The sequence below is a fragment of the Pelecanus crispus genome, chromosome 8 (genome assembly GCF_030463565.1).
Source record: "Pelecanus crispus isolate bPelCri1 chromosome 8, bPelCri1.pri, whole genome shotgun sequence".
NCBI classification, from domain to species: Eukaryota; Metazoa; Chordata; class Aves; order Pelecaniformes; family Pelecanidae; genus Pelecanus; species Pelecanus crispus.
Window position 1 is genome coordinate 46147667 of NC_134650.1, and position 22209 is coordinate 46169875.

The 22209-nt window shown below is 47.8% G+C and overlaps 1 protein-coding gene and 1 non-coding gene across 7 annotated transcripts in view; both read right to left on the bottom strand.

Moving 5' to 3' along the window:
- The window catches only part of FBXO31 (F-box protein 31), a 313905-nt gene extending 293165 nt beyond the window's left edge, over positions 1 to 20740 (bottom strand). For 3 of the 6 annotated variants that reach the window (XR_012831265.1, XR_012831264.1, XM_075715854.1), the window contains exons 1-8: positions 20359 to 20740; positions 12686 to 12757; positions 10121 to 10207; positions 5597 to 5673; positions 4064 to 4231; positions 3269 to 3343; positions 1428 to 1537; positions 533 to 686 (exon numbers count right to left, since the gene is read on the bottom strand). Coding sequence is in view for 1 of the 6 variants with exons in the window: in XM_075715854.1 (XP_075571969.1) it covers positions 533 to 686; positions 1428 to 1537; positions 3269 to 3343; positions 4064 to 4231; positions 5597 to 5673; positions 10121 to 10207; positions 12686 to 12757; positions 20359 to 20740 (1125 nt within the window). In the remaining 5 variants the exon portion in view is untranslated. Of the gene's footprint in view, positions 1 to 532; positions 687 to 1427; positions 1538 to 3268; positions 3344 to 4063; positions 4232 to 5471; positions 5506 to 5596; positions 5674 to 10120; positions 10208 to 12685; positions 12758 to 14519; positions 14545 to 20358 lie in introns of those variants that run through there. The other 3 variants (XR_012831268.1, XR_012831266.1, XR_012831267.1) reach the window with 3 other exon arrangements.
- Positions 20741 to 21926: 1186 nt separating this feature from the next.
- On the bottom strand, positions 21927 to 21999 carry TRNAM-CAU (transfer RNA methionine (anticodon CAU)). The gene has a single exon. It is a non-coding gene; the product is annotated as a tRNA-Met (tRNA).
- Positions 22000 to 22209: the final 210 nt, after the last annotated feature.

Below are 22209 nucleotides of genomic sequence, written 5' to 3' on the forward strand. Positions count from 1 at the left end.
CTTCACCCTATTCTACAATCACCAAGTTGGCAACAAAAAAACCCGCTCGGACCTTGTTCCCTGAGCTGTCTACGTCACCTCTGCTTTCCCCTTCCCAGAAACAGAATTTTAAATCAAAAGCTACGAGCCAGGCTGTACTTGCAAGGGTGAAAGAGTCAAAGCTGCAACTGCATTTTGTCAGAATCCCCCCCTGCAGAGACGAAGGAGTTCGCTAGCCTGGCTTCAGTGAAAAGCTGCCAACATTTGGTACCTGCTCCTCAGATACATGCACGTTATCTCCAGTGACCTGCTACTAGCTGCTCACAGAAAGTAGCTGGAAGGAAGAGAAAAGGAAGGAGGAGCCAGGTGGCATCACGACAAACTTTGCAGAGCAGGTTCTAGCTACTCTGCATGTGTTAAGATTCACCCAATGCCACCAATCCCCACGAGGAACAGGGTTTGGAGTGGTAACAATGGACCACCTCCCAGAGATCTGTGGCATCAAGAAGAGAATACTTTAACAAGCATCTGAGAGAAAGGAAAATGCACTCACGGTGATTTTAGTCCCCTTCGCTTTCTTTCCGTGAAAGCTCAACATGACAATCTCCAGCCCATGGCTCCCATACGTTCCCTTGAAGAGACCTGGCTTTATAAGGTCATCAGGGCTGCTAGGAGGGAGGTAGATGCGTCGGTACGTCAAGCAGTTGCTGTGCAAAAACCAAAATGTTAGAGAGGTTAAGAGAGAATCCCTCGACACAAAGAACATGTTTGCAGTCCACTCCTCCAGGCAGCTTTGGGATGTCATGAAGAGAGGTGTGATCTGCATTTTCAGCAATACCAACAAGCTCAACGTTTCGCTTTAGACCTATGCAAGCACTCTCCCTTCGCTTCTCTCTACCAGTCTTTGTTAGCACACCAGGAGGCTCCTGCAGCAAGGTCACAGTAAACCTCCTCACTCCCTGGGATTTCCGGAGAACCTAAGGGTGAAGCCTATTTAAACATCTGCTACAGAGAGGTGGCTGCTATTAGAAGTTTGGAGTGACAATTAAAAAAAACTCCCAAGTTCCCACAGACTGTCTGATTTCTGCCTAGTGCACTACAAAGCATGTTGCTTACTAATATGGATAATAAGCAGATAGCTCCTTGGGATCATGGGTATTTGTTCTGCCTTCAAATTAAACAACAGTTAAATGACTCAAAACCATCTTACTGCGCACAGTTATTGTAAAGAATTTGGAACCTTATATTACTGCTGTCATTTACATCTCATCTCTCTGTACAGCTGGAAAGCACTGTGCTTCAGCGTATCTTTGCACAGAGCCTGCAGAGACAGAACGTTCCTCTGGCTGTTAAAGCCCACTGCAAGCACCCCATCTTTGGAACAAATGATCCAATGTGCTCGTGAAGTTGCAGCAGCCTCAATACCTAGAAAGAGCTGGTGCCCTTACTCATATTGGCTGGTGTAGATGAACTTCATCAAGATGAGCTCTTGCATGTGTTCATGGAAGATATCTTCCAGAGTGCGACCCCATTCTTCCCTTAGCCACGTCCGGAATTCCTGCAGCACAAGGAGAAGAGAAAAGGGGGAAGATAAAGGCATTTCATTTGCAACAGTGAGATACCCCAACATGACTTTGCCTTGTCAGCACGATTCACTGGCAGAGCCACAGAGAGGGCACGTGCTCTGCCAAAGACAGAGGATCATGGCTGGATTTGGGAACAAGCACATGTTGCTGCAGAGCTGGCCTGGAAATATGCTTAACAAGTAGTGATAACAGTAACTGCCCTATACTTGCCAGACTCCACACAATAAACATGCTTCCCTTCAAATAAAGCACAGGTAGCACCAATATGCCTCCTCAGAATAAAAGCATAAGCATCACCTGTTACTGCAAATAGCTGATCTACTACTTCTTTACATCCTGACTTACCTTGCAGTAACTCATTTGTGTGCCCATAAGCTGACTCCCATGCCCTATCCTGGCATGTTAAACATAAAAGGGGAAGCTTTTGAAAGGCACGGAAGATTTAGGAGGTTAAATCCTGCTGATTTAATACTGATGCATCTAAATCCAAAGGGTGCTTTGAAAACATCTCCTAAAGTACCTCTACACCAGCTCTGACAAGTTAATACCCTACCATGAGTTAGCATGATAACAGCTTACGCTAAGATTGCAACCTAGCAAGTGATATTCCAAACATGCTTTCTTTATCTTCTAAAGCCAGATCCTCCAATTACCATAATGCCACGCACACTTAACGTGGTGCTTTGGAAGTATTAAAGCATTTCTCATCTGCTACAGAACCAGAAAACACTTAACTAAACCTTTCACCCAGCTGTTCCCCATTAGTAGACAGACATTTTAAAGCATTTGTTAGAAGCAACTGAAGTATCAGATTTGTCACATTTAACCAGCTGGCAGTAAACACCACTACCTGGAACAGGTATTAGCTGAAGGTTTTCATCCTGACATTTATACCTCCACCTTAAAACATGTAGTTTGCGTCGGGAATCTGCCTTGCTGGGTATAGCTGACGCAGACACAGGATAAACAACCAAATGAAGCTTTTAATCCCTCGACCAAGATGACAAACAGTAGAGACGTGCCCCACTGACAAGCAGGTATTCAAATGCAGCTGATACTCAGTATGAGGCCTGTGTCTGAAGGATCTTAATTATGCAGACAGCAATACCACAGAGATCAGTGTCTGGCAAGTGCTGCGTGGAATACAATGCATGTTGCTGTCTTTCTTTGGAAAGGCCTGCTATCAAACAGGAATGGTGTCACAGCACAGGAAGAAAAAGGGCGCTGGGGCTCAAAGAGCACCTTGCCACACAGAACTGCCTAAACCAGCTTTCTGCTCAACAGGATGGACATAACAGCCCACTCCAACACCCTGCTGCGCACTGAGGTAAGGCACTGGGTCTCCACCCGGACATTCTGCAGGTGTAATACCAAATTGATCCTATATACTGGATCCTCAAACCACACCTCGGCAAGTACAGGAGAGGTTCCCCAAGATCCTGCAATTATTCAAATGTGGCCATTTTAAGTTTTGATTCAAGTCACAGATCAATTTTACTCACTTCAAAAAGATCGTAGTACCTCAGCCAGAAGCTACCAGCATGCATTTTCATGTATGTTCAGATATACAGAAATTAGAAGGCAGAAGACCACCTCCCAGACCCCAACATTAGCCAAGAGCTCAGGTAAGACAGCAATGCTTTGTCTTCAGAAAGGGGACATACAAGCAGCCTTAATGCAGACTCTTGGCAAAGCACTCTTACCTCTTGTCTTCCACCTGACATCCGATGGTGATCTGTCTGGTTGCATTTCGTGGAGAATTCATCCTTCTTTACAATCTGTAGTTACCATGGAGGAGAATTTAACAGGTTACAGACCTGATTAGAGATGCCTAGGATGATAGAACTACGACTGCTTAGATTAAATGTTTTACACAACAAGTGTTACTGAATTTGCTACAACAGAGAAATCACTAAGTGATACCGAGTGCATCAGCTATAGGATACAGAAATAAAAGCTGTAAAACTGCACTGCAGTCTAATGAAAGATACTTATTTTAAGTTGCTTCTTTATTTGAGCTTCCTTCTTCAAAGAAAAGGAAACAACCTCTCAGGAAGCTTTTCAAAGCATCCAATGTACTGAACGGATGCTACATCACCTTCTCAAGGTCTCAGAGAGAGCTGTAAAACAGAACAGGTCTGTGTGCCTGCTTGGACATGTTCACCAGCTGCACAAGGCTGTTCTGCATATCATTTCCCCCAGCCTGTAACACATACCGGTGCTCCCACCCCGTTCCGGCCCAACAGAAGACAGTATAACAGCCTCGCTGTACTATTGCCAGTGAACAAATTCAGAGCGGGGAACAGCCCACACAACTTGTCAGACACATAATGAGTGTAAAGCTGGCATCCACACACAGAAGGTGGTGAAAGCCACATCCCTTAAATAAAATTCTCCTACGGTTTTTTGCTGAATCCAGTTCCAGAGCCAACACGCACGCACGCACACACACACACACTGCACCTAGGACAGATGTTGAAAGTGCTAGAGGAGCTCACCTGGATATGGCCGTTATGAGGTCCCTTATGACCATACATACACTCGACTGTTGCACATTTCCTCTCCATGAGATGAATCCTGAAGAGAGGTTTGAATCTCATGGGATCATCAACATGAGGGTCATGAGGTGGCAAGTACATCCACCCAATGATGAACAAACCATCTACCTGCAGAGGGATGGGAGACAAAGCACGCAAGATCAGCCTTGCACGCTTTCTGTTGAGTTTGCAGTAAACAACTCCGGGGCCTATTCTGCAACAGGGCAGGAGCTGTAGAACAGCTTGCTGCATTTCCAAACTGCTTTCCAGCAATTAAACCAGACCATATGCACTCACAGCACACCCTTGGTGAAGAGGGAGAGGGTTTCTTTACAAGGCTTTCTGCACCACTGGAAAATGATCAGGCCTTTATTATGGCAAACGGCTTTGTGACGGATGCTTGGTGCGCAGGATCCAGAGGGAGAGACTGCACTGAAGAGACCACACAGCTAGTCAAACTCTAATTGGTTTGAGAGCTCATGCTGGCAGATACTCGAATAGACCAATTCTGCTTCTCATGATTATCTGCGCCTTTTGGACAAGGAATTATTTGGCTCTATTGCTCACAGACAGCACAGGAAGCAACAACCTCCTCTGCTGAGAGGTTCAAGTGCCAGTCCTCTTCCTGCACGCCTAACAGAATCCTTCCCCTCAAGCCCTGCAATTCCAGAGAAAGGATATTTTCTAAACAGAGAGATCTGAGACAAAAGCAGAGCAGCGCCACAGAGGCACACTCGTCTTTATAAGGTCACAATATCATGTAAGTATTGGTGCACTTGGATGCACTCTTATACCAGTTCACGGAACAGAATCTTGCAAAACCCAAAGGCCTCATGATTTGTTACGCTTCCACCTGTCAGCTATTGAACCTTGGTGCAAAGAACAAAGGCTTCAGGCAAACTTCTGGCCCAGCTCTCACCAATACAGAGTCAAGCGTGGTTCATTAACTGCTCTCCCCACCAGCACAAGAGCTGCCAGACTCCATGGGTCTTGCACCAGTATCCCTACATCTGATGCATTAGTCTTAGACACAGCTACTGAAAATTATTGCAAATTACAGGAAGGAGAGGTGCGTGAACTCCAGTGCAAAACCCTTTGCAAAACGTTCAGCTGCAGGCCAAGAAAAAGCAGTAAGTGATGGGCCAGTGCTGAAACCTCTGCTGTACTCAACGCACAAGGAATGGACTCCTGTGCCAGCCACTGAAATATCAGCATTAAACTCTAAATCAAGCCTTCCCCTGAAACATTGCTCATGCTTTCTGTGTGCTTCTGTGGCTGTTTGGAGTACAGCTGAAAAAACAAAAGGACTGTCTGGAGAAAGGTGGTGATGATGAAAAGATCCAAGAAGCAACCTCTGGGTCCCAATCACCTGCTTGAGGGTTGACGGTTCACACTTCTCAATAGCACGGAGGTGGCAACCAGGTCTAGAAAGCGGTACACGGAAGACTCATCAGTCCTCGACACCGCAGCCCCCAGAATGAGGTACTCACTCACCACCACGTTCAGCAGTCCCCCGTAGGGCCCGATGTCTGGCTGCCACAATCCCAGGATGTGTCTGTATCGGTGTAGCACTAGGGAATAGCGAGACACTGAAGTGAGCACATCAAACTAAGGAACTGCGATTTTGGGAAAGAAAATAAAAGGAAGACTGCTACCAGACTGCACACAACACTGACCAATACCACCCACAACTGCCTTTACTAAGGAAAACTGGTTACACCCAACCAGAGCCAGGCAGTTCTGAACTGAGGCCTCCCACAAGTTCACACACATTTATGTTTTTCTCTGGAGCCCTGCTCCTGGCCCCGTGCAGGGGCAAGAGTTCGTTTCCAGGACTTTACACAACCAGATACCTCACCAGGAATTCTCAGAAAACTTTTGCAACATGGTCCTGTTAATGCAAATCACATGATATACCCAGAGCTAAAAACAAATAAAGTATCTACCATCTCCAGTTACCAAAAACATACTTGATGCCTCAGACTGCAAAGCAACAGAAAATAAGGAAGGGCACAAAAGCAATAAGGAACAGGGAAATTTTAATATTTTGAAAGAATTTCCCCACCTTGTAGAGACAAACTTGTCTCCAGAGTTAAGCATCCCTAAAATCAGCCACTGAGAGAGCACGGGCAAAGCGCACAGACCATGCCAGCTCAGGAGATCTGGTGATGTTACCAGGTCAGTAACGGCCTTAAAAATTTTAAGTAAGCGGCTACATTTCAGCAGTGCCCGAAAGCTGCTTCCAAGTCCCTCTCAAAGCCTACTGCAGCAGGAGAGGCTTCCCCATTTCTCATCTCACAGCTGGGTGCACTTTCAATCCCACCAAAACTGAAGGACAAGTAGCAACATTTTCAGCAAGCAGGAGAAAATGCCTATTGCAGAATGATCTTAACAAACCTTCTCTCTCAAGGAAAGCTTTGAGATGCTACTTGCCTCCAGTCCTTACACGTTCAGCCATGAATCTTGTCCTTACAATTTCCTGACATGACCAGTTACCTTAACCTGAAGGCATTACGCAGAATCTGGCATTTTGGGCGGGAAGAACAGGATTGAGATTATTTCTAAAATGGCAAGAAGATACTACACTTGCCTTACAATGATGTTCATGGCCAACTCAGAAGGCCACAGGACTGGCTTGAATAATATATAGGAATATATAGGAAGAATTGTGTTTCAGTGCAGCTGTTACAACAGCTTTGTTTCATTAACTAAAGATAGCAAGAACTGTAAGAGTGTTTTTATTACACCAAAGCAGAGAACTTCCACAAAGGTTTAGGACAGCGGGGAGCGTCGTCCAGAGCTGCTGCCAACTGGCCTGGAGGAGCCTTTTTCCTGTGCAGTAAACAATTTAAGATTGATGGCCTGGTTTCACCCAGTAAACCAAGTGCAGCACAAACAGCACTAAGGCAAGCAAGCAAACCACATTCCCAGTCTTCTTGTCTCAGTGCAGTAATTACATATTAATAAAGTGGTATATGCATAAGCCACTCCACCCACCACAGTCTGCCTTCTACCCTGTCTGGCATGGAGCTGATAAAACGCAACTTTTTTGTATTTTTAGGACAGAAAACTTGATGCTAAGCTATCCAAGAGCGATGAGGATGTCCCTGCTCCCCCAGCTCCTGTCAGAAGCACTTCCAGAGCTGTAGCTACAATCAATGGACTTTTCAACAGCACAGAAAGTGTCTGCTTGACAAGGCAAGCCCTTCCACTCCAAGACACATGCCCGTCGAGGGCAGTTTGTGAGCTCACTTTGAGTAAACAGCCGACTCCAGCTGCAGCTCGGTTCGCCAGGAGCCATGGTGGTTCAGGAAATGCGGCTGAGTCACAGACAGAGCCTGCTTCACCATCTGTCCTGACCACCCGGAAACCTGGGGCTGCAAAGGAGGGAGGAGGCCAAAAAACCCCATTCACCTCCAGAAGAATCCTACCCACTGCATAGCAGCTTCTGTGCTTAGCTTGCTCCGCTACTGCTCTTCTAATTTTTTAAAAATCCAGCTGTTTGGCACCACAGAAGTCTCCAGATGAGCTGATGGGAAACGGGCTGCAGTGTGAGCAGTGCTTCACCCAGCCTCCCCCTCCCTACGCACCAATGCCCACGGCAGGGACACCTTAACAGACATGTTGTCTCCCTCATTTGCTCAGGGTGCCGTGGACAACTCCTGTTCCTTCAGGAAAGGAAGTTACTGGGGAAAATGCTGGTACTTGGCCAAAGGCCCAAACAAGTCTCAAAACAAAAGCACAGCTCCATTTTCAGGCCTGGGGCGTCTCTGGGCTCCAACGAGCCAGCAGCTATATTTATTGCAGGGAAAACCTGATGAATTCCAGCTCTGGCTCTCCCTGGCAGGAGACAGGATGGATCTGACAGTTGTTTCCCTCCCTGCTCCTCGAAAGAAAACAGCGCTTGGGTCTTTCTCCAAGGTTTTCCTTTGCTATGCACACTGCCTGTTTCTCTCAATCCTGAAAAAGCCCCTTACCTACCTGTTTTTCAGAGCCCACATCCTGCCAAATGGAGCAGAAATGCATCCACTGGCCCTTTTGGTACAAACCCCACCCAGCCTGTGTATCACCCACATTGCCACAAGCAGCCCTACACGCTCTTCAGATGGGAAGGTGGCTTGAATCCAGCTGGGGATGGGCTAGGAAAAGCAGTGAACGCCCAAGCTCCCATCAACAGAAGGCTGCCTGGGAAAGGTCTAACGCCTGTGCCCTTTGTTAGACACAGGACAAGGAAGTGACAGCGAGCAAATGCACAGCAATTCAAGCAAGCATCACAGCGCTGGCACACCACAGACCCCACAGGTATGAACAGACAAGTTACAACCCCAGAATGGGTTACTAAACAGGATGAGAGCAGATGCTTTCAGATGTTTCTCTTTTAACTAATCTCATTTCATTACCTGTGTCCAGCTTGGACAGCACAGGCAGAGAAATGCAAAAACCTAACATGGGAGCTTTCAGTGAAATCTGCATCCTTTAAAGCAGAGGTAGCTCACTCTGACTGCAAAAGACCTGATCCACTACAACTCTGTTGGACTCTCAGGATGCAGGAAGATACCTAGAAGCAAAATGAGTTGGAACAACATAAGCAGTTACTGCCCTCCAGCTGGTGATAACTGACCTGCTAGCGGAAGAACCCTGGGGAATCTGAGCTGACCTGGCTAATGCTGCATGAATGTGAATTAAGGAGCACTCACATGGTAAATCCCGGCAACACGGTCTTAATACAGAGGAGAGGGAAAAGGGGAAAATCGGCAATCACATCTTAAACCACACTGGCTGCTCCGCAAGTAAAATAACATGCCCCTAGAGAAAAGGGGCATGAGCCATCAGAAGTTTGGGGCTGCTGCTAAAGAATTAAGAACTGAGGGAACAGCACAAAGTGCCATTTCAGAGCCAACCACAAATGGCATGTTTGGAGCAAACGCCCAGGTAGCAATCCACAAGGGAATCCCTCTCCTGAGGGGCAGCTTGGATGTGCCTCTCCTTCCCATCCAGCTCCAGAACAAGGCTGGTGTTGACAGGCAGGACTATTGAACCTAAAACTTTCTACCGATTCCTGCTTTAGCACTGCTGCTGCTTGTCTCATGACTCACATTAAAGACACCATCTTCTCTGCGTGCCCCACGCTTGACTGCTTTCTTTAGCACAGGTAAGTGCAGCATCAACTCCGCTCACTGGCGTTTATGAAAAACTACATTCCCAAGCACCAGCGAGTTAGGAACTTGAGTCTGCAAAACTATGCAGACCTAAAGGAGGAGCATTAGAGACAGCTCAACATCCCCTCCAAGTACCAAGCAGTACTGGCTTCCTTAATTGATGTAAACTAATCAGTACTTCCCCCCAACTCCTGCAGAACAGCAGGCGTTGAACTCCCATGTTTTACTATTCTTCACTTAACACAACATCAGGAGGGAAAGACCAGTTTACTCAGAGCAGCTTCTTGACTGAGGAAGGCGAATCACAATCTCTGAAACACCAGCAGAATGCTTCCTAAAGAGGGAGATGGTGGTTAAAAGGATTCACTGTGCAGGGGGGGAATTAGTATGGGAACCCTCAGCATTTTTTACTGGGAAGGGGCTGTGGAACTGCATGCAGCTCATCTGGATCAAGACAAAGCTTTTTGCCAGTCCAGAGCTTATTTAAACTTGCTTTTGGGAGCCCTCACCAGGGTACCTGAACACCTCCTTCTAAGAGAGGAGCAATCCATGAAGAGCAGAGCGAGTGCTTCCCTACTGTGAACAGAGGGCCCTCCTTTTTGCACCCAGTCAGGACAATTTTCTAACTCAAAGCACTTTGAAAGGAGACCACCACACCTCACTCCCTGCCCTACTCACATCGTCACTCTCAAGGGTCAGACTGCTCCACTAATGTGGAACAGAAAGAACTGACTAACCGGCACCCTCCGTACTGTCCCAAGGTCCACCCCAAAATAATTTGCTTAAAGCAACGTCACACTCCATGCAGCATCTTGTGTGGGCTTAGTGCAGGAAGCATCAACCAGCAGGAGGTACGTACGGCAGGTGTAAACATCTCTGTACTCCATGTGCTCGTAGTCGGGAAGGATTTTCATAAAACGCCCCGACTTCACTCGTGGGTTTATACCTGAACAGACACAGCAGGGTAAGTACCAGCGAACTCTGCTCCACTGCAACCAGCACGTAACAGTACGATGAATCCGGACCAACCAGGCAGGAAAGTCAAATTCTCTTTTGACTTTACGTCCAGTTGTGGTGCACCATTTGTTTCCGTCAGCCCCGGTCTCAGGTAGACTCAGTTAGCAGGATTACTCACACAGAACTTGGCACGTTCAAGACTCCCCACAGACAATATTTACAAATGGCATCCAGTGAATTCAAAGCGGAACGGGGGTCCCCCTCAAACTCTGTAGTACGACTGTAACGAGCACTGCTGTCTCAGCAAGACCCTTAGGCCAAGTAACTACACGGACGGTAGCCCAGGCCTTGGATTAGTTATGCTTTCTAGCACTTAAGCTCAGTTCCCCATTTCCCACACTACTTCTTACAGAAGCACGTTCAGTAGACAGAAAAGTGCATGTGAGTCCTGCCAGTAGCCCCAAATTAAAGAAGTTAATGAAAGAATTAAATCTGCAATTAAAGTTGTTTATGAGACAGTAGAGAAAATGGGGTCACACCACCAGGAAACTGTTCCACTAAGTGTTTGCAACAGGGCAAACTGCTGAATCTCAGCAGGAGAGCTAAGATGCTGCATCCCTGAAAGCCAAAAACCAGCTGCCAAGCATTCTGATTTTACAGGAACCATTGCTAGTTAGGATTGCTGAAGGGATACGGACACAGTCCTTACTCTGAAATGCAATCAAGTCTATTGAAGAGGTGGTTCTCACATGTCAAGGGTGACTCTTTGCCAGTGGATGCTATGGATTCAGAAACTACTTTGGTGCAAGGGAAGACTGGAAACATATGTGTAAGACAGATGTATTGAGGGCTATTAAATCAACAAACCACATTAGGCTCTGGAAAGCCCCCAACCTGGAAACAGTTGGAAGCTGGGAAAGGACTTAGGAAAGTATCACACAGGTTGGCTGTCTTCTTGGTCTTCCCTGGGTGGCTGCTCACAGCCATGGCTGGGAGATGCAGTACTGGGCTAGAGAGACACCACCGTTCTGAGCCAGTAAGGCCATTTTTACGTATAACTTGTGTATAAAAAAAGCACTACATATCATTTTAATAGATCTGAACCATGGAACTATTGTAGTGGAAAAGACTACAGGTCATGAAGAGATGTTCTGCCCTTTAAGGGTGGCAATGCAGAATTAAGATCCACTGTGGTTATGTGCTGTATTGGCTGTTACCACACACAGAGATACCGGATTGAACGGGAAGTAAGGGAGGCCTCGAGTGCTAACAAGACTTCTCTGTGGACATTTAAGTGCTGGCTCAGCATCACTCAGGCCTCCCACCCAGGAAAATTAGGCAGTTCCTGCCCTAGTGCCCAAATTGGTAAAGAGGGTGATGAAATAATTTGCCCGTGGATGCTCAGCAAGTCTACTACAGATGGGATTAAAACCCTCCTACCTGTTCTTTTTTCCAGCATTAATATCAATGCTTGAGGTCACCACTGCTTCAAGGTTCAGCAAATACAGTACATGTACAAGCTGAGCCAGATTTTGGATCTGCAAAGCCTACAGAGACCTCTCATGACCGTAACTTGGGACAATTACACTTTTGTTTCATAAAGCAGGACCTTACTTGAACAGCCAGAAGCCATAGTTCATGTGCTGCAGGTTAAATCTTGTTCTTTACCCTATGGACCACAGGTAACTCCCTTACAAAATTTGTGATGGGGAACCACAACAACACAGCCTGGCAGTGCTGGTATGGGAGCTCTTAGGGGCATCGTTACACCCTCTGAGCAACCAGCTCAGCTTCTGACTGCAAAGGGCAAGATTTGGTGACAGGGGAGACGGCCTCACCATGGATAGAGGCCTCCATTCAGTCTTTAGCCCACCTTGGTTTCTCTCCTCCCACTCTGAGACAGAAGATGTACCTTGCAGAAGGCACACTGGGTCGAAGGAGTTGGGGTCCCACTCCCACAGACGTTCCTCAAACACACCAACGCCTCGGCAGAGACCCGGCCCTGCCGGGCTCTCCTCCTTCAGGAGCAGCCCAGAGGAATGCTCATCCCTTCACCTACAGCACCTTCCCGCTGTCAGCGTGTAACAGCGTTCTTTCACTGGGATTGAGACTTAGCTACATTAGGGCATAGGAAGCCTCCAGCTATGAAAAACATCAGTTAATTCCTTAGCAAGATCTAAAACCAGCAAAACAGGAAAGGATGAAAAACCCTCAATACACTTTATAATAAATTTAAAATACATGCTCGTTTCCTACCAAAGGACAGGGGGACACAGACATCCCAATTCTTGGCATCTGCTTAATACTAAACAAAACCCCCAAACATGTCAACTTCACAGATGAAACCATTAGAAAGTAAGTCTGAGCAGCTTATACTGTCAAAGTTTAATAAATATTCAACACGTATATGCTTTCAAAACTGGTACTTAGCAAGGACATACAGATCTATACCAGCTTTATCACTTACGTTTGGCATAAACATCTCGACAGGACACTCCTGTGATCTCCAATTTCCGCAAGTTTTCACAGACGCCATATTCTGCAATGACACAAATAGCAACGTCAGCTCTGGCACAAAGGTGTTTGCTACCCATGATCTCAATATCTCCTGTTTGAGCAAAAACAAGATCTTATTAGGTGCATTCTTGCAAGCTGCCACATTAGTCCAAGAGTCTTATCGCCACTTTGAAAACAGAAAACTATATGTAATTATATCACAGTTTGGGAATGTAACACAGTTTACAAGCAATGCCTGCAACAAACACACCATAAGGAACACACAAACACAGCAAAGTTACAGCTGCTTACACCTAGACCAGAAAGAGCGTGAAATGTGGAAGACGTACTCATTCCAGCTGGGAATGTACGCCCGCTTAGTTCAAATCATGATTGTGTGTGGTAATTATCTGCTCCCACTGAGGTATCCAACAGGGAAAACTGCTTATTAGGATCCTAAAGAAAAGGTCACAGACTTTAAAAAAGAATGAAATGGAGACATAAAACAGGCATCAGCATGTACAAATATGGTTACACTTGAAAGTAGATCAGATTGAGATGGGTCTGTTGTACGCTCAAATGCCTTTGATTGCTTACAGAACACCCTGAAAACAAAGCAATCCAGAGATCTTAAAGGCAGCTTTGAAGCAGAAAATCAGATTCCCTCGTTTCATTTTCAGGAAGTCAATGCCAAACTTCTAAGAAACTTAAAAAACATAAAAGCAAGTACTAACATCTCACTGCAAGAAATCCTCAGAAGACCAGAGGGAGGAAATGAGACGAAGGAGATCCCAAAAAATCATCAGCAACCAAAACCACCCTGCTGCAGTGACCCTGTTAGATCTCAGTACGGAAAACTACCCTCCTTGACAACAGAGACATCTATACCAAAGATCAAACACCACCTTTCCTTAGCAATACCAAACACCTGCCAGATATTTGATGCAAAAGTGTATCTGTGAAGACCCTCAGCAAATCATTAAATATGAAACTTATCCTCGGTCGAGTTTCCTTGAATTAACAATCTACTGTGGCTGCCAAATACCACTACCCAATGCTGGTAACCTGCTGCAAACTGAGAACTCATTTTTCATACACAAGAAAAGCAGAAGTTTCCCTGAATGAGTTCAACCTCCTCCTGTCTATAAATACACTTGTGGTACACGTACACGATGATAAAGCACGCACAAAGCTTACTGTCAGCCTGCCTACGGGGAATACACATTCTGCACAACATCGCTTCGGGTAAGCAGCAAGTTCAATAAAGGTAAGAGTGGGCGGAAGGTACAACAAACTCATTGCCCTTCATTAAAAGATGCAGAGGTCAGTGGCAACGCTCCTGCCGACTTCCGTAGCAAAAGCCAGAGGAAGCTCTAAGCGTTGTCAAACACAGGGTGTGACAAGGAAGCACAATTAGCTGGAGAACAGACAGATGAGGCTGCAGGAAACGACATCCAGCCCAGCACAAACAAGCTACTTAGTGCTGGGCTACAGCCAGCTGACCCGACACAGCCCTGCTGCAGATTTGTGAAACCAGAGCTCTGCTGGAGGCTGGAAATTCAGACCCACCCTGCAGGTGACCCCATGTCTACCCCTCCTGCCAGAGCTATCACGGCTTTCAACCGCTGGTCTGCACATGTACACAAGTGGGTATGTGTTTGGTAATTATATCAAAGGGATGGAGGGAACAGTATGTTTCCTCAGCTGATCAGCAAGTTAGAGCGCTTTATAAGATGACAGAAACAATGTGGTCATAGCCTGCCGTTTGGAAACGGCCGACTCTTTCCATGTAAACAAACACTCACCTGGCCACAGAATCAGTAAGATGCACACTTTGTGCAGCATGCATTGCAGCTAGATTAAATTCAGTGTCATTGAAGATATCTATACTGCATCAGAAAGGGAGGAGACATGCAGAGGATCCTGCCCAAAGGGCATTTCTCCGTGTTGCTCTCCAACAGCAGTACTAGCACAGTGACGTTCTCTCTTTCCTCCAGAAGGTGCTGATTTTTCGCAAAGCGTTTTCCCTAGTAGATCCGTAAATCACTTCGAGTGCAGTCTCGGTGCAGTGCCATGACAGAGCCACTACCAGCAGGTATCTTGAAACAACAGGGTGGGGTGGGAAGTGATTTGATGTTAAAGCTCTATCCCAGTTTCATGCAAGTGCCCTTGATAGCCTGCAGGGAAATTTTACAAAAGCAAAACCACTACTAAAGGTGCATTTACTAACTTTTGCAGTTCAAATTGTTCCTGGAAAGATTAAAAGTTCTCCCAAATAATAGCAAGCTCCTTAAAAAAAAAAAAAAAAGACAAAAATTTAAAATTTCAATATTGCTACACGCTATTTGACATTAGACATCCAAGGCTTATACGAAAGTATTATCTGGGGGGGGGGAGGGAGAATCTCATTTTATGATAACTAGCCCTTATCCTGTTTTGTTCAGCAAACAACTACACAGAGTCAAAATCCCAGAGTGATGGCTTAACTCCAGGTAAGCGCATCACTTAAGCTCTTCTGACCCATGAGCTGTTAACACCATGATGCCGCTTGATGGGAAAAAAATCACTCTCTTGGCTCACAGTACCTACAAAAACTCCAAATATCATAAACAAGAAAGTTGGCCATCTCTTTTTAATCCAGAAGACAAGAGGGACGTGAGATTAACAGTAAGCAGAGCTTCACGATAGTTACAGAAGAAGAAAACTGGCAAGGTTTTCTTTACAGAGAACAGAAAGCTTTTTCTAAGAAGGCTTTGAAGGGCTCAAGCTTCCTGGGAAATTCCACTTCAGTGCAATTAAGTCTATTTTAAGGAAACATATCTCAGTGCACCAGCTCACCAAGTGAAGTATTTTAAGGAGTTAATAGTCACAGAAATTCACACACAAAATTTATACCATTAGAAAATGGCTACTTAATCCTGCTTCAAAAGCAAGGATGGAAATTGGGTTTAAAATTCTTACTAGACCAGCTGGAAAGCCTGTTTTATTAGGTTTATAACGAGCACTTGAAAGATTTACCAAACACACAGTGTCACAGTGCTGTTTCCATGGTCACATGCGCTGGAATTTAATGGACTTGGAAAGGCAGTCTCCATTTATTATGAACTGCACTAATACTTTTGCAAGTGTTAATTTACTCCCTGGCCTGCTCTCACCATATGCTCTTCTAAGCCTCATGTTCCCTTCTCCTTTGTACAAGAAGCCATGTCACACCTCCCTCTGTGCAGCCTACACAAGTTTAGAAAAACAAAGCAAAACAAACAAACAAGGCTCTTTAAGCTCAGGTAGGGAAGAGCCCCTGTACTCTTATAAAAAACTAAATCACTGCTTTTTCTTTCTCAGCATGGCAACGCCAGTCAGCAGCTGCGAGCGCTGTATGTGGACATCCGCAATTCAGAGGAAATTAGGGTGTCTGGTAGAGCTTGACAGCCTTACCATTGTTAAGTTTCCACTGTGCCCTGACTAATCAAGTCCTCCAATTATTCCTGGCTAAATGCGTGTTTACAAGGCTGTAGACAGAACAGAAAGCATAGAAACTTACTGGATGATTTCAGAGACCACAAAAATGGGAGATCCTCAGGCTAGCATCTCCAAAATACCAGGTGGACATGTTTGGAACCAGCTTCTTGTTTCCGAAGGCTGAACTATCAGATTAAAATACACCAAATACTTTCCCAAACATTTCTCCCAGGGGAAGGCTCGTAGTTACCACTGAGATATTTTGAAGCTGCAAATAAGGAGCTGAGCAAAAGGAGATTTGATCTGCAACAAATGAAAGCATTTGCAGAAACTCTAAAACAAAAGATGGGTAGCTTCAGATCTAGAGCTTACACCAGATCTAAGGAGACCGGCTCAAAGATGGCTACAGCTACCAAGCACCTGCCATTAGCAGTGAGAAACAGCAAACCATTGCCAAGCCATAGTCTAAAAGCCAATGAAACGTGGTCAGAGATGAAGAAAAGCCCATGATGGTTGACCAGAGAAACACATTATACAATGCTTTAACCTCACACAGAAGGAGAGCCTTGTGACTTACTAAAACCACCTTTGCATTTACCAGGGTGCAGCGCTGCAAGAAATTGCTCTTGTTGTGGGAGCAGTTGTACATCAGACTGCTGCGTGGATTCTCTGGAGCCTTGTAAGACCTGAACTCCATGCAACAGTCCCCTCACTGAGTGTATAAGCCAAGTTTCCCACTCTTCTCCACAGGCACCTCTTTCTATAAAACCTGCTGAAGGTTAGCATCTTTAGTACCTTGGCTGACATTTTTCAGCAGGTCCAAAAGCTGTCAGAGGTTGTTTTCACAAACAAAAGCCTTTTCATCCAAGTTCTAGACCTGGTTATTCTGAATTACTGGTCTGTTTTCAGGTGTTCTGCTGCACTTGCCCTGTTTTATTTTAAGATGAAAGAGGTTACCATTTAAAACGGACTACTGGGTGTTAATCAAGGTAGGTCAGGCCACCAGCCAGGGTGAAACAGCTTTAATTCTTCTCCCACTGCAGAGATCAGCAATCTCCTATTTATAGAAAACATGAAAGTGACTGCAATCCTCTTCTTGCCAAAGAAGCAATTCAGAGACATTGTTTACCCCAAACAGTTGCAATGATAAAAGGACAACAGCCCTAACAGCCATGCCAGTGTTACACAACTACTCCTGGTTAATCCCAGCACTCTCCCAGTCCACAGTCACCAGCAAAAGCCACTCCACTTTCAGGAAGACAAGCCCTCTGGGTGCTTGCACTAATCAAGACACATTCTCAAGGCGAATTGACAACTGAGTCGGCCCACAGCAGTGCAAGAGCAAGATACCAACGCTCAAGGGATTGAGTGCCTCATCTGACCAGGGCAGCGGCCGGGCTGCTGCTTACCTTCAGCGCTGCTCCTGTCCAAGACAAAGGTAGAAAATGGCTAAAACAAAGCACAATCAGCTTCTCTCAGAGAAAAACTGTTTAATTTTAGGATTGTCTGTCTTGTTTCTTTACTGTTGTGCATTTCTGAGAACGCAAATAGTTTTGCATAAGCAACCGACACAAAGTTGAAGTCTACCAGTTACTTCCTCAAAGAGCTCAGCTCTGGAACATCATCACTAGGCTTCAGAGTGAACATGCTATCACTACACGGGGTATGCTAGGAGCGGCACACATGCCCTCGCTCTGTTTCTGGGACATGCAGCTTCATAAGAGGCGTTACTATGCCACGCTTAAACTCAGGCAGATGCAAGCACACACTTAAGAACTGTCCTCAGTTGGGAAGTGGCTTGTTTTTGAAAAAGATTACAAGAAGTAATTGCATTTTATGTTTGACTATCATATAGTCACCAATGTACGGCGATACAGAAATACAGTACAGGATACTCTAAATTTTATATCTGTATTTATATACTAATACCCGATGTCCATATATGTCCTCAAGTAGCTGCACTCATCGCACAGTTGCATGCTCACATCCGAACACACTCAGTTGCTGAGCATGTGCAACATATCACTGAAATATACGCAGAGAGATTAACTGCAAAGCAGCTCCCTAAAATGGTGCCCAATTTCATACTCACGTGTACAAATACTCAAAGTTACAGTACTACCACAACGGTAGTTACTTACGCTGCTGTGTAGAGCAATGCAAAGCACTATGAACAGTCCAAGAAGTCCAGATTAGGAACTGCTTGGAGAACCATGACCGATTAAAAGGTTGCAGTAACAGTTTCATAGATGTAGTAAGTTTTTCAGCCAGGAACCTGACCCTTATCTGTTCAGCACAGCTTGCACACCATGCCTTTGGTACAAGATCTACCTCAATCACACCAGCAGCCCACCAGTACGTTCCCCAACAGCGGCTGGAACAGATACATCGGGAAAACATAAGAAACAGTGTGCAAAAAGAGAATAAAAATTTGGTTTTATGCACCTCTTGCCTTGTAGCTAGCTAAGGGCCTTGAGACAGGAGTCTAGGCTTAACACCTCCCTTTCCTGTCCAGTTTAGCTTTGGCCATACAAAGCCCACCGTTTCTTTAAATTTCAGCTAAGCTTCTGAACACTGCTTTATCCACTGGCAAAGAAAATCCAAGGAACAGTCATGAATTTCATAAATGAATTTATTTCCCCAACAGACCTAACTTAGTGGTTCCTTTACAAAACAGTCTAGCCTATATTTTAAAATTATATACATTTCTATAGCAACATTTTGCCAGGATCATAACCTATCAAAATAATTAACTAGTGAAGTTTTGCAGACCATTCATGAAATACACAAACGTCCATGAGGACTCTGTGTCAGCAGAGGAGAATAAGGAAAGGATGAATGCCATTTTATTAGCCTGTCTCCAAAAAACAATGTTAAGTTCTTGGGACAATGGGATCATCCCATGCTGAACTAATAAATAAGAATGCCTTGGCATACATTTTCTAGGTACAGCCTTTGTACTGTCCAAGGGTTCTTGGATAGTGTTGATAAGGCGTGAATTCATTCCTGCAAGGTTTAATGCATTTGAACAGATCCCACTGCCTATGGCAGGCAGCCACTCAGACATACCTAAATTCTTCATCCCGATGCCCTCACTGGTATTAAAAACAGAAACCAAACAACAGCAAAAAAATATACATGACTTCATGTGCTGGCAGCAGATGCACCTGGCAGGATCACACTACGAAGAGAGACGATGAGCACAGCAAGACAGCCCGTGGAGGGTGGGATGGCCACTGGATTAACAAACAGGGGACAGAGAACCACACTGGTATGAGGAAAAGGACAAGGAGTGAAGAGTAAGAATTGCAACCTAACAGAGCAGGGCCACAGCAACACAGAAGTGAGGCACTATTAAAAAAAAACCACCCCCAAGCCTCTGAATTAATGCACCACAGCGTCCTTGCAACAGACGCTCCCCAGGAAACGCACATGCAAACCAGGAAGCCCTCCGAACCTGGCACCATACTTCCCGAGACGGGACAGGAACGGATGACCTTACCCAGGCCTGCCCTCCTCCATGGGCTCACCGGACGCCAGCAGGCTCCCTGCTCCCGCCTTGCCCCCACGGCTCCAGGACCCCCAGCTGCACACCCAAGGACTCCCCTTTCCTGCCCAGTGCAGCCCCGTTCTGCTGGGACTGATCATTCCCCTTCCGCGCTGCCTGAAACGCTCCATCCTCGGGATTCGCCCAAGGGCACCCTCCACGGAGGCATCATCTGCCAGGGCCTGGTCCCAGCCCCATCCCCATCCCTCCCCTCCAGCCGCCACCCCGGGAACAACCCCAGCTCGATGCCCTTGGCTGTAGCTGCTCGCACGTCACCCCTCCTGCAGCAAGTGCCACCAAGAAGGGACCGTGTCCCAGAGGACCCGGGATCTGCCCTCTCCTCCACCCTCCACCCACGGGGCCCTGCATGCACCCCTCGCAGCCCCTCAGCCTGCACCCCCTCAGGCCCCAGCTCTCTCCCGCACCCCCAAACTCACACACCATCTCCTCCCTGCACCCCTTTAGGGCCCCCGCTCCACACTCCATCACCACCCCACACCTGCAGGTCCTCCTGCATCCTGACCCTGACCTTGCACCCCCGGCCCCACCTCCCCTCTGCATCCCCCGGGCCCTCCCCCCCCGCCCCGGGGCCATCTCCTCAGGGCGTCCCCGGCCCCCCACCTCGGGGCGGGCGGTACCTTCGCGGCAGCGCCGCCGCCAGATCGTGTCGGTGCGGAGGATGCGGCGGAAAGTGGTGCAGACGCGGGCCAGGCTGGGCAGGTCGGTACCGGGCAGGGAGCCGAAGATCTGCACCAGGAGCTCGGGGGGCAGCTCCAGGAGGGACAGCGGGGCCCGCCCGGCCGGGCCGCCCTCGGCGGGGTGCGGCGCGGGCCGCCCGCCCTCGATGCGCTCCGCCGCCTCCTCGTCCTCCGCGGCTCCGCCGCCGCCCGCCTCCTCGGGGTCGGTATCGGTGTCGGGCTCGCTGTCGCCGGCACCACCGCGCCGCTGCTCCCGCGCCGCTCCCCGCCGGCGGCAGCCGCGGGCCGGGCCCACCCCGCACAGGCGGGCGCACACCGCCATGGCCGCGGCCGCTCTGCGCGACGGGGGCCTGCGCCGCGCCGGGCGGTGCCGCCGGGCCCGCCCACCGCCCGGCGCCGCCAATCAGCGGCCTCGCCACGCCCCCGCGGGTAACGGACGTTCCGCGGCCGTTATCCCCGCCTCCCCCGCATGATGGGCAGCGGCGAGCGGCGGGCTCGCCCCCTAGCGTGCGGGAGGACCGAGCGCCTGGCGGGGGGCCGATGGCGGGGGGCCCGCCCGCTGCTGCAGTGCGAATTAAAAAAAATATATATATATATTGGGGAAGAGTGGCTGGAAATCTGCCCGGCAGAAAAGGACCTGGGGTGTTGGTCGACAGCCGGCTGAACATGAGCCAGCAGCATGCTCAGGTGGCCCAGAAGGCCAGCAGCATCCTGGCTTGTGTCAGGGGTAGCAGGGCAGGGATCGGCCCCTGTGCTCGGCACTGGGGAGGCCGCCCCTGGAATGCTGTGCCCAGTTTTGGGCCCCTCAGCACAAGAAGGACATTGGGGTGCTGGAGCGTGTCCAGGGAAGGGCAGCAAAGCTGGGGCAGGGTCTGGAGCACAGGGCTGGTGGGGAGCGGCTGAGGGAGCTGGGGGTGTTCAGCCTGGAGAAGAGGAGGCTGAGGGGAGACCTGATCGCTCTGCAGCTCCTGACAGGAGGGGGCAGGGAGGGGGGTCGGGCTCTTCTCCCAAGGAACAAGTGATAGGACGAGAGGAAATGGGCTCAAGCTGCGCCAGGGGAGGTTTAGATTGGATATTGGGAGAAATTTCTTCATGGAAAGGGTAGTCAAGCATTGGAAGAGGCTGTCCAGAGAGGTGGGGGAGTCCCCATCCCTGGAGGGGTTCAAAAAACGGGCAGAGGTGGCACTTGGGGACATGGTTTAGCAGGCATGGTGGTGTTGGGTTGATGGTTGGATTGGTGATCTTAGAGGTCCTCTCCAACCTTAATGATTCCCAGTTTTACATTCATTAAAAAGTTAATCCAGCCACCAAGCCAGGAAACATGAAATTAATTATTCCTCTCCCCTTAATTGGTTTAACGGTGGTCTTAGTGCTAGGTTGATGGTTGGACTGGCTGATCTTAAAGGTCTTTTCCAACCAAAACGATTCTACGATTCTACATTCCCTTCCGTGGGAAGCTCCCCCCTGCCCGCAGCAGGGGAGCGGGGGGAAAAGGAGGAAACCACGGCTGCCCCGTGTGAGGATCGAACTCACGACCTTCAGATTATGAGACTGACGCGCTACCTACTGCGCTAACGAGGCTCCTCGGCAAAAACCGCCCCGCGCAGCGCCCTTCTGCCTCCCCGCCCCGGGGCCTCCGCTCCCGGCGCTGCCCGGGAAACCTCGCCTCGCTGCGGCTCGCTCCTTTTCTGCAGGGGACACCTCTCTGCGTGGGGTTTTTTTTCCCCAAATTCATTCATTTCCCATGCTTTTCTGCAGGACAGACCTGGTTTGGCTGGGTTTTTTCCCCAA